The sequence below is a fragment of the Vigna unguiculata genome, chromosome 9 (assembly GCF_037176805.1).
Source record: "Vigna unguiculata cultivar grain cowpea cultivar isolate G323 ecotype 2 chromosome 9, ASM3717680v1, whole genome shotgun sequence".
Lineage (NCBI taxonomy): Eukaryota > Viridiplantae > Streptophyta > Magnoliopsida > Fabales > Fabaceae > Vigna > Vigna unguiculata.
The window spans coordinates 16,447,818-16,460,170 of record NC_140800.1 but is presented as its reverse complement, the minus strand read 5'-3'; the positions used below and the strand labels follow the sequence as shown (position 1 = coordinate 16,460,170).

Genomic DNA, 12,353 nt, shown 5'->3' with positions numbered 1-12,353 from the left:
ACCAACAAAGTCGGTGGAAACCACATCATCTTCAATCTAACCAACAATTAACTCCTTCAACTTTTCTTTTCAACAAAGACAACAGTTTTATAATGGAAAAGGAATGACTACAAAATATCAATAGATGACTAGTGAAGTGATGACCTACATATGATCAATGGGGGAAGAAATAATATTATTTTGGAATAACTAAGTAAACGAGATTACTAAGTGTGTGTTTGGTTCGGTAAATTAATTTTTCAATGTAAAAGTAATAATTAATTGATTTTCATTTGACGTGAATATTTTATTTTTAATTAATTTTTAAAATTAAAAACACATATACTAAAAAAGCAATTCTAATTAATTTTATACGCAGAGTCAAGTATGCACTAATAAGATATTAAGATAGATACCTTGCACCAAACTAATCTAAATACATCTAGGTAAGGTCCATTAAAATTATATAAATTGAGTATATTTTATGGAATACAGTTATTCGTTAAACATTACATTTATAGTGTTTGTCTTATATATTACTGCTTGAAACGTTGAAGTGTTTTTTTTGGATAATATCCAATTCTTCATATCAGTTATTTGAGGCTTAGAAAATATGGATTGTGAGGATAACATCTTGGAGCATGTAATAACTTTTTTTAGACAGTTATAGTTAGGGTTTTAACGTAAAACTGACAGGTTGTAATGTAACCCATGAATAAAGGGTAAGAAAATGTATAAAAACACTTTCACGGCAACGGAAGAAAAACAATGAAAATATATTTAGTTACAGTAATTCTGAAGCATGCTCTTCCTCATCTCCATTCTCTTTTGCTAGGCCAATCTTATATACAAACAGAAAGAGGAACTTGATTTAGACTTATGTAGATGCACATATACATTAATGTAAGACCCACTTTATTTTTTATCTTTAATTTAAGGACTGCCCCAAACGGTTGGGCCTAAGGGCTGATCCAATAAGGAAAAAAGAGATCCTAAGTCTGTCCTCACACTTCTTTCCCCTACTCTTCAGATTTTACACAGCCGTCAAACCCTCCTTTCGCAACCAAAAGCTCTGCTAGGGTTTAACCCCGATCCCGATCCTGTGAGCCCAGCCTCGTCTCTTTGATTCGTGTAAGTATCCTACACTTCTTCATTCCTTTTCCATTCGTAAGCTAGGGTTTCTAGTTGGAGTTTCGTGGTGGACCACTCTAAAAGCTCACTCCGCTATTCCGTTCCAGCTTATTCGTCTGTCCTGGGAGCTGTCGCATCCCCGCTGTTGGAGTCGAACCCTTCATCTAGCTATTTCCAGGTAAGGAAAGCTAGGGTCCGTGTGTCTAGTCATTTTTAATTTTCCCTAATACATTTGTATGATTCTGTGGATGGTATGCTTCTGTGATTTGATGAAAATGTCGTTGTGGCCTTTGGGTTTGATGTTTGCATGTCTGTTGTGTGTATGAGTAGTGGCGGGCACTAGTTTTCTCGCCCAAGCGAGCATGCCTCGCCTAGGCGAGACTAACAGAGGTTCACCCAAAAAATTCTGTGCGAACGGTCGCTCAGGCGACCTGGTTCCTTTTTGAGCGAGGTGCAGTCTCACTTAGGCGAGATGGGACTCGCCTAGGCGAGACATCGCAGAACCCACTGTTTTCCTTATCGCGCTCTCGCCTAGGCGAGAAGGGTTTCGCCTGAGCGAGAGGGTCCTTCTCGCTTGGGTGAGATCTGTTATCTTGAGCGAGATCGCGAGCAGGTTTGGGTGCTTTGTTGAATGGTTACTGTTGGGTGGTTTGCTTGTTTGATCTAATTGTTGTACTTGAGAGGTTGCGTGATGATGCCATGATAATGTGTGAGTTTGAAATGGAAATAGTATGTTACTTTGTTGGGTATGAATCGGGAAGCATGAGTTGTATGATTTGTTGTTTATACATGATATTACTGCTAAGGGAAATTCTTGTTTTGGTGGATGGAGCATGAATAAAGTGTGGGTAGGGCGTAATTCCATGACTCTCGTAGTGAGAGAATCTTGGTGGCGCCTCCTCAAATGGACGTAATCCCATGGACCCTCATAAGAGGAGTCCCTGGTGGTGCCTCAATATAAGGACGTAATTCCACGTGCGTGTCGTAGTGGTGCCTCAAGGCCAGGGCGTAATTCCACGAAGGCCACGTGGTGGTGCCTCATTATGCGTATCCGAATGGTCAGGTCTTGGGGGTTTTTAAATGATTTTGGTAATCCACGTGTGAATGTCTGCTATCCATGTTTGACTCTAAGATTTGCATGTTGACTATTGTGATATAAGGTTTCTTTGCACTACCTTACCCTATTTGCTTGTTTGGATTGTCTTGTATGTGGCTCTTCTCTTATTACGATGATCATCAATCTTGTTGATGTGAGCAAATAGGAGAACATCTGGCAGTGGTAATGATGAGAGGGATGGTACCGCTTGATGGACTGGATGGGTATTGGGCCCATTATGGGGCCCACCGCTGAAGATTGTATTTTTGCTATGTTTTCTTATTTGTACAAGACTCGTGCTATTAGTTCTCTAGTGCTTTTTGTTTTAGGCCGTGTGAGGCCTCTTTTACGTTTTATGGATATGTTGGGGGTACGGAGTACTTCATATTCCAAATCTCCGTACCCTCTGAATATTATGTATATGGCGTTTTAGTTAATGGGCTTTAACTATTTAATTGGGACGTTACAATGAACACTTAAAAAAAGAGTGGAGAACAGAATAAAATATATATTGAACTTTTCCCATAAACCAAAATTACTTTTTCATCTAATCTTTTGGATAAATTGGATGAAAACACTTTTATAAAAAGTTAAATATATAAATTTAATTTAATTTATTACAATAGCAAGTTTATCCAATGAGAACTTTAACAAACAAGTAGTATGATTAGACAGATATCAGCGAGTAACAACTCCAGTTATGGATTGAACAGTGGTCATCAGACCCTTAACTTTTCATTAACAGCCTACAAAATTGACCAGAAACAATTAAGACAATAAGTCAAGTTTCTATATAAATACTTATAAAAAAAGTAAAACTTGATTGCTATTTTAATCATTTTTTTTTTCAGTTTGATCTCTCTTTTAATCAAGAATGAGAATAAAAATGTTACTAATCCCAATAAATTTCTCTTATAAACTAAAATCAATTTATACAGTTAATTTTTAATTAACTTATTAAAAAAAAGTTGAATGTATTTTGGACAAAATGACAAAATCTGCAAGAAATTTCGAGCTCAAAGAATATATGGAGAATTTGGAGTAAGTTGATGTTACCAGCGTTAGCCCTGACTTGTATTTATGCTCATTATTAACACCAACAAAAAAGGTGGGAGGGCCCAAATAATAACCTTATTTTCCCCACTTGGATTATATGAAAAAAAAAAAAAACACATTAAGATTCTATCCATAAAACGTGAGCTTCGACTTTGATTAAGTACGAAATTTTAAAAAAATACTTTATTAATAATAAAAGTAATACATGTCTTTTCCATATTCATAAGCCATGATAACCATGATAACCAAGCAGCAATAGAAAGGGCAAATTAAGTTTGTTGTGTAAAATAGAAAAGCACCTTCCGATTCATCGTAAGTTAGGTTAATCAACGTCAACTTGTAATTGAAGCTACAACATTATAACGGAATTTCTGTAAATGACAATTACTATATAACATCATGGTCACTTTTTCTTTTTGCTTTTGTTGTTCTTATTATCTATTTGCTTACGGATTTAAACCATTTTTTTTTCTCTTCTCCGTTCTGTCTCTTGTGTTCTTGAACATGGTGAGTGGGAGACTTTCAAATATGTGACCTGATTCAAAGTATCTCTCTACATTCCAAAAAAGTTTTGTTGGTTTCAACTGGTAACCAAACACGATATTAAGTCTTGAAAATCAGGGTAGACCCAATGTGAATGAAGTAAGAGCCAAAACGTGGATTTATACATATTAAAATATGAGCAAAAAAATGTTTCAGCCACGAATCCACGATCGAAACCAAGGAGGAGGATGAAATGAGAGAACCAGAATCGAAAAATGGGGGTCAAATATCCACTATAGCATCCCTGCACCTACCTCCTTTGCATCCTTTTTTTCCACTAACTAAGTTGCACCTCCATCATACCAACACTTCATTCTCTTTCTATCTCTCACCATGTTTTCTACCAACTCACCACCACACTTCTGCACCGCACAAACTTTTTCTTCACTTTTCCACGCACAGATTTGAGCACCTGTTATACACATTTTTCTTCTTTTCTTCTAATCTATGATGTTATGCAAATAGTGCATGAATTCATGTCTCCATATCCACAAAAAGAAGCATCGCCCATATTCCAGGAAGAACAAGAAATTAAAAATCACATCAAAGAAAGTTTCGGATTCCACCAATTCCAAAAATAATTTTTAAATATATTTTGGATTGAATATTTCCAAAAACATTTTTCAAAATATACCGAAATATATCTTTTACATATTTTAGTATTTTGAAAGATATTTCTGAATTCAAAAATTTCTTTCAGAATACTTAATCTGAATAATATTTTTATATTCTGGATTATTTGTTTTAAACCTTTTGAATTGAATTTTTCAGAAAATATTTTTAAGATTCAGAAATACCTTCAGAAACCTATAATATAATAACTGCATACTGTATAGGGTGAAAATAAGGTTATTATTTAGGCCCTCCCACTTTTCCTGTTGGTGTTAATAACGAGGGTTCTTCTTGAACAAAAACCAAAAACAGATTCTATACAAAATATGTGAGCATTAAACTATTGAACTTCGACTTTGATTAGGTACGTAAAATTTTATAAAAAGAGTAATAACGTCTTTCCATATTCATAAACCATGATAACCTACCAACGATAGAAACAGCAAATCAAGTTTGTTGTGTATAATACAAAAGCACCTTACGATTCATCGTAAATTAGATGAATCAGCATCAACTTTTAATTAAAACTACATCATAACTGAATTTACTTAAGTGTGCAATTACTACATAAAATCCAAAATCATGGTAACTTCCTTTTTTCTTTGTTCTTGTTATGCATTTCTTCACGTATTTAAACCCTTTCTTCTCTTCTCGTCTTCTTCAACATGGAGTAGGAGACCTTCACATACGTGAACTGATTCAAAGTATCTCTATACATTCCAAAAAAGTTTTGTTCGTTTCAACGGAAACACGCTATTAAGTTATAAAAATCAGGGTACACCCAATATGAACCAAGAGCCAAAACGTCAATTTATACAGATTAAGATATGCGCAAGAAAACGTTTCAGCCACGAATCCATGATTCAAACCAAGCAGGATCAAATGAGAGAACCACAAACGAAAAATGGAGGGTCAAATATCCACTATAACAATCAATAGAGACAAGTACATTAGCAAGTACATAAAATGCCGAAGTACATTCGCAATTATCTAGAAATCCAAAAACTCCATCCCCCTTCACAAGACACAAATACCAAAAGTCCAAAAAGAGCTCATGCTCCTCCTCACAGGGTACATAAATACCACTGCTTCCACAAACCGACTATTTATTCAGACCTCTCACTTTTGCTCCAGAAAGACATCACTGAACACAGCTAAACGTAAAAATAAAGTAGTACTGTGTAGTACCAGCTTAAAAAGAGGTCTTGGCAACGTGAACAAGCAGGTCAATCACACGTGAGCTGCAAGACATGGAACTCAGCAGGTATTAGATCTAGCTCAATTAATAATAATAAATCATACATAATTCGCGTCATTAATTTATTGGGTAAATAATTACTCAACAAAAAATCTGTTTCCTGGCGCACTACAACACTGTTATATTATATAGAATAAAGGTTTAAGGTGGATTACCTGTATCCCCACTCATTGTCGTACCACGAGACGAGCTTCACAAAATTTTCGTTCAATGCAATTCCAGCCTTTGCATCAAAAATACTTGATCTGAAACAACGATTGGACAAAAGGGTTCAATAACAGATAAATGAATAATGTGAAAATGAAATGCAACAAAAACTTGGACCCTAGGCATCACTACAACGACCAGGTATGAATAATTTCCCAACTGCGGCATAATTTATACCTGCTGTCACCCACAAAGTCGGTGGAGACCACATCATCTTCGGTGTAACCAAGAATTCCCTTCAACTTGCCCTCGGATTCCTCCCTGAGAAAGACAACATTTATATAAGACAGTGGGCAAGGACCGATCCCAAAATGGGCGCACCTCTTGAATTGAATTTCGAATAACAAGAGTCACAAATTTGCATAAGATTCAACAACACCACAACATCAATAAGAGTATTCTGCACTTACTTGATAGCATTTTTAATTTCGGCATAGCTGGCACTCTTCTCCAGCCTCACTGTGAGGTCAACAACGGAGACATCCACGGTGGGAACACGGAATGCCATTCCAGTCAATTTTCCATTCAAAGAAGGAAGGACTTTCCCAACAGCCTTGGCACAGAAAAATAAGAATACGAAAAGATCAAAACAGAGTTGTCTGTAAACAATACAATATCAATCTTGTGGCAAAACCAGAAAAAAGCAAAACATATTAGATGAAATATTGACCTTGGCAGCTCCAGTGCTGCTAGGAATGATGTTAAATGAAGCAGCTCTTCCACCTCTCCAGTCTTTGGCTGATGGTCCATCAACAGTCTTCTGGGTAGCTGGTTTGCAATACAATAACATAAACCAAACTCAGTAATTAGTATGTATGAGCCAAAACATGCAACAGGCAATCCATTTAGAGAGAGACTCACCGGTGATGGAATGAACTGTGGTCATCAAACCCTCGACGATGCCAAATCTGTCATTAATAACCTGCAAAATTAACAAGAAACAATTAGAACTAAAGTAGTCTCAACACAACCAACAAAAAAAAATATACTACACGGAATGAGGCAAACAGCAAACCTTGGCGAGTGGAGCAAGGCAGTTGGTTGTGCAGCTGGCATTGGAGATGATATCAAGCTCAGGCTTGTACTCGTGCTCGTTAACACCAACAACAAACATGGGAGCATCCTTGCTGGGGGCAGAAATAATAACCTTCTTAGCACCACCCTGGGTTAAAAAAACAAACCAAACAAACATTAAAATTCCACCTTACAATAAATACTAACCGTACATAAGCACATCGCATAAAAATATAAATCTCAAACAATATTTGAAGAAAAAGCAGCGAAATTTGGATACATAGATTCAAACATAGAACACAGAAAATACAACGCGTGTAAATAGTTAATAGAGTTAAAGGGTAGTGCTGTAAATAATAGAAACCTTCAAATGGGCGGCGGCCTTGTCCTTATCGGTGAAAACTCCAGTGGATTCAACAACGATATCAGCTCCAGTCTCACCCCATGGGATCTCGTCAGGGTTCCTGAGGATGAACAAGAGATTTAACTTTGTTCGCGAAGAAATGAACACTTACAACACACACATATAACAAACAATGGAACACATGAAAAAACAGGTGAAAAATAGACCTGTGTCCAAAAACAGTGACTGGCTTATCGCCAAAGAGGAGGGTATTGGAGTCCTTAACGGTGACATCGTGATGCTTCCAGTGTCCATGAACACTGTCGTATTTAAACATGTATGTCTACAGACGCAACCAAACACCGTCAACAACCAGATCTAACGGCTAATAACAATATAAAATTGAAAAACCTTGCCGATCTGAACAGTAAACGTTGTTCTAGTGTTGACAGTGAGAGAGAAGAGAAGGTGTGTACCATGTAATCGGTAGTGATGAAGGGATCGTTAACAGCAACGAGTTCAACATCGTCTCTCTGAAGAGCCACCCTGGCCACCAAACGGCCGATTCTTCCAAATCCTGTTACATTTCATAGAAATAAATTTCAAAAAAAAAAGGCGAAAACGAAAAAGTGGAAAAGGTGTTGAACTGATATGAAGGAAGAGAAGGGAGAAGAAAGGATGAAGATGATGTACCGTTGATTCCGATCTTGACCTTGCCTGATCCACGCAATTCATTGGAAACGAAAAGGAAAACGAAACAGAAAGAAGAAAAAAGTGAGAAACGGAAAACAGTTGAAAACGAAGAGAAGAGAAAAGAAAAGAAAAAATGGAGAAAAATGTGATGGCTATTTGCATACCCATAACTGGTGAAGATAGAACAATTAAGGATAGGAAAAATAGCAGAAGGTGAGAACAGAACAGAGAGTATGAGTGAGGTGATGAAGTGATTTAGTGAGGTAGGGTTTTAATAAGGTAGGGAAAGAGAGACAGAAGAGTAAAAGACCGGAATAACCGGTATGTGCCTCAAGTGAATTCCGTCTGAGAGTGACTATTATTACCGGAACTCCAAGTCATATTCTGTTTCACTGCAAATATGCGAATATTCCATTCTTTCTATTTTACTTTAATAGTTTTCTTAAATGGTTTTGTAATGTTTTTAAGGGTTTTGGATTTCCTGCTATTTACTATTATTATAAAAATATTGTGTTTGGTAAATTCAAACCATCTGTGCTTTTTTTACTTAACTTGTAATGTTAAAATAAAAATTAATCAATCAATTATCCCATTAATAATGGAAATTTCAATTCAAGTAATTGAAGGATAAAAAATTATGACATCTTTAGGGTTTTCACCTTGTGGGCATTTTCATACAAAAACCAGTTAAAAACCATTTGAATTGAAAACATTTGGTCAAATTTGGTAACAAAACAATGGATTTCTCTGTATACAACGTTATATATATATATATATAAAAAAAAAACCATTAATGTATTGCTTGTCATCTTTCTCTTCAGTTATAATTTAATTTACAATACTTAAAAATTTTCTTCATAAATATTTAAAATGTAGAAAGTTAGATTAAAAATAATATAATAGCATAAACTCAACTCAAGCATATGTTAAAATAAAAATTTTAAAAAAAAAGTTAAATAGTTTTGTTTTCATTATTATGATAATACTTTTAACTTTGTCTTACTGATTTGAATGCTTTTAATTTGACGTAAATTTTTTTAATAACATTTCAATACATTTTTTTTGTATAAAATTGATAGTAATATTATATTAATCAATAAATGTGCCATAAATAATTATTACACAAAATAGCACATTATCATTAAAGTTTATTTATTAATAGAAACCATACTTAGCACAAGTAATAAATATTATTTGTTATTGTAACAATATTATCAACATAAATTTAAAGAAAATGACAATTATTCATTTTATAAAAAGTAAAATCAAATTATAACATCCAAAATAGCATAATAAAATTAAAAAATAGCCATCCTAATAATAAAGAAAACTATTTAACTAAAAAAACAATATATATATATATATATATATATATATATATATATATATATATATATATATATTAACGTCTCATTTAAATATTAAACTTAAATAAATGCAATGTCACACAAAATAATACAAGAAGCAAGTTTTGGAGTAAAATCGCTACTCGTTATCCAACGAAAACATAAATGAACTAGGGCACACCACAGTAAACAAGTAAAGGAAAGGGTCAACAGTAATTCAAAATAAAACCTAAGGACAAGACACTACATAGGCCTTAGCCCTAGACGTTCATGGAATTACGTCCTAACCCAATGAGGCACCACCACGAAACCATCGTGGAATTACGTCCTAATCATAACCACAACTTGTTCCAACAATCCATCTAACAAAATCATCCATACCAATTCCATGCCACTCTTATAACCAACCATTTCATACTCATTACATGCCAAGATCATGCCCAATTCATTATCAAGTCCATACAATTAGAGATTTCATGCATATCCATATGTTCCATACTTTGAATGGAACTAGTCAAGTAAATCATGTAATTAACAACTGCAACAATAGAAATATACCATCCTCCAAACACACTACTGTCAATCTCGCTCAGGCCAGCAACTCTCGCTCAAGCGAGAGGGATCCCTCGCTCAAGCTAAAAGCTCTTGCTTGGGCGAGTTCTTGAGCGGTGGGCACCTCTAGTTCTCGCTCAAGCTAGCCTATCTCGCTCGAGTGAGATTGCTCTCGCTCAGGCGAGAGGCCTTCGCTCAGGCGACAACTCAAAACAGAGGAGAGGGCGAGACACTATTAACCTCGCTTAGGCGAGAGCTCCTCGTTTGGGCGAAAGACGCACTCGCCTAGGCGAGTTTAACAGGTCTCTCCTATTTTTTTACGCGAGCACTATTCCAGAAACATAGTAAATACATACCCAGCACAAATTTCATGCATACACGACATCAATAAAATCAACCATATGCTACAAAACTCAAGGAACCCTAGCTTCCCTTACCTGGAAAGAGCTAGCAAACTGCTTTGATCCTAAGCCCACGAACGCAGAACCTCCCAGAGCAGATTTGAGAGGTGGAGAAGAAACGAGGTTGAGCTAGCTTGAAGTGAACTAAAGGCTAAACCCTAGCAGAAAAGAGAGAGGTGAGGCACTATTTTTGCAAGAAAGGCGAAAGTGAGAGGGGTATGGTTGCCTTAGGGGTCTTGAATGTTAGTTTTTAAATGGTGAGTTTAGCCAAGAAGTGGGGGTTGAATTGGCTTTATAAAACCTTTTCGAAAGCTTAAAACCTTTTTCAATTGAATCTAATAGACTGGAACGTTTGGATGTAAATGCAGCAGACCAGTACACTTTCAGTCGATTAAAATATAAAATAGGAGACTAAATTGTTCTTGATGCTATGAAACAGTCAATTAAAAAGACAAATCAGTCGGCTAAAATACTGGAGAATTATGCAGAATTCGCGAATTCAACTCAAACAACAATCTTTTACAAACAAGACATGTTCTAATCACTATTTATAACAAGTACAAAGCCTCATATTACACAAGAACGCATTGAACCACACCAAAGATCAAATTGCTTGGTTTTCTTGAGTTTTTAAAGAGTTTTAAAGAGAGAGAGATGATGGAAAGAAGAATGCATAACTGTTTTTATATTGGTTCACTCAATCACAGAGCTACGTCCAGTTTTCCAGGACAACCTGAGCCTGGTTTCCACTATATTCAAAAGTTTTACAAATCAAACACCAAGATTACACTTTTGAACACAAAGCACACAAGACTTTTGACTCACACAAAGTCTAGAATCTCAACCTACAAGAATCACACTTGCAGACCTGAAATCACATAAGGCAAACCATCCAGAGGCACAAGAACATCCAAACCTGATGGTGGTTGTCATTAGCACACCATACATGTGTTCTTCAAGCTACTCACAAGCCAAAATGCCTCCAAGATCAACCAAGATCTTCAAACACGAGTTGCAGCTGTGTATTTCAGAGAGAGAATGCTTCCTAGAGATGAATGTCACGATTTCGTTCAGAAAAAACTCAGATTCGCACCTCTGCTCGCGAAAACACAGCTTATATAGTCTGGTTTAAGTGAAAACAATCGTTTGAATTTTCCGTACAGTCAGCTGATTTCACCTGACTTAAGTGAAATTAGTCGATTGAAAAATAATTCAACTGACTGAATGCATTCATACCAGAAACTATATACAACAAGCATTTTAACCTGTTAAAACCCACTTTAACAGGTTAAAAGAGACACACTAAGGTACACAAGACATCTAACCTATGTCATATAGCCTATCAACTATGTATAACACTAACACATTACATTTAACATGTTATATACAAATTTAACACACTAAAAACATAATCTTCAAATGGATCTTCATCAATCTTCATCAAACACTTAAGATCTTCATGCACATGGCTTTATCAATTCTTTACTTCAAGCTTGCTTATGCCAACAATCTCCCCTTGAATTGATGAAGCCAACACCCTCGAGTTGAATTGATGAGCTAAGATCCATAGAGAAACCTGAAAAATCTTTTGCAAACAAAATACAAAGATTCCATATATACAACCAAGCAAAATCACACAAGCATACATACATATCACATGTGCATATGCTCCCCCTATCACTGATAATATGATTTAACTTCAGATTTTAGATTAAGTTTGTAGTATTATATGATTCCAGTAGATTTATTTCAGGTTTTCCAAATCTAACACAGATTTACTCATTTTAACTCATTTTTCTCCCCCTTTGGATTCATCAAATGAAAGTAAATGCATAGATCAATTTGGAAAGATGAAAATTTTCATTAAAGCATTAACATAGGGGTGTACCAGGGCACTTGACACGAATACAAACACACCAAACCAGAAACATAAATGTAGATACATCATGAAGCTAAAAACTGATATGATCAGTCGATTGAAATGAGAAAATAGCCAACTAAAATACTAAAACAGACAGCAGACACACAAAATGCAGCACAAAAATGCAATGCATGACCTATGAGCCATTCCCTTCACTCATTCCTAGGGTTGTCTCTGTTGTAGACATTGGAGAGGAGGTCA

The 12,353-nt window shown here is 35.6% G+C and overlaps 1 protein-coding gene and 1 long non-coding RNA gene across 2 annotated transcripts; one reads left to right on the top strand and one right to left on the bottom strand.

Moving 5' to 3' along the window:
- The first annotated feature begins 774 nt into the window (after window positions 1–774).
- LOC114162104 (uncharacterized) lies at window positions 775–2,662 on the top strand. Its single transcript, XR_003599140.2, has 3 exons — window positions 775–1,110; window positions 1,218–1,288; window positions 2,373–2,662. It is a non-coding gene; the product is annotated as an uncharacterized LOC114162104 (long non-coding RNA).
- Window positions 2,663–5,322: 2,660 nt separating this feature from the next.
- On the bottom strand, window positions 5,323–8,272 carry LOC114162103 (glyceraldehyde-3-phosphate dehydrogenase, cytosolic-like). Its single transcript, XM_028045880.2, has 12 exons — window positions 8,097–8,272; window positions 7,933–7,956; window positions 7,716–7,816; window positions 7,467–7,582; window positions 7,261–7,360; window positions 6,898–7,044; window positions 6,744–6,804; window positions 6,553–6,650; window positions 6,293–6,435; window positions 6,060–6,143; window positions 5,831–5,920; window positions 5,323–5,658 (listed from the first exon to the last, which is right to left on the bottom strand). The coding sequence occupies exons 1-12, from the start codon at window positions 8,098–8,100 to the stop codon at window positions 5,610–5,612; spliced, it is 1,017 nt and encodes a 338-aa protein (XP_027901681.1). The 5' UTR covers window positions 8,101–8,272; the 3' UTR covers window positions 5,323–5,609.
- Between the last annotated feature and the right edge of the window lie 4,081 nt (window positions 8,273–12,353).

Excerpts from the sequence above, each read along its gene's own strand:
- LOC114162103 (XM_028045880.2), bottom strand. Across the intron at positions 7,817-7,932 it reads GGTCAAGATCGGAATCAACG|GATTTGGAAGAATCGGCCGT; the intron begins GTACATCATCTT and ends GAAATGTAACAG. Across the intron at positions 6,436-6,552 it reads GCAGCACTGGAGCTGCCAAG|GCTGTTGGGAAAGTCCTTCC; the intron begins GTCAATATTTCA and ends TTCTGTGCCAAG.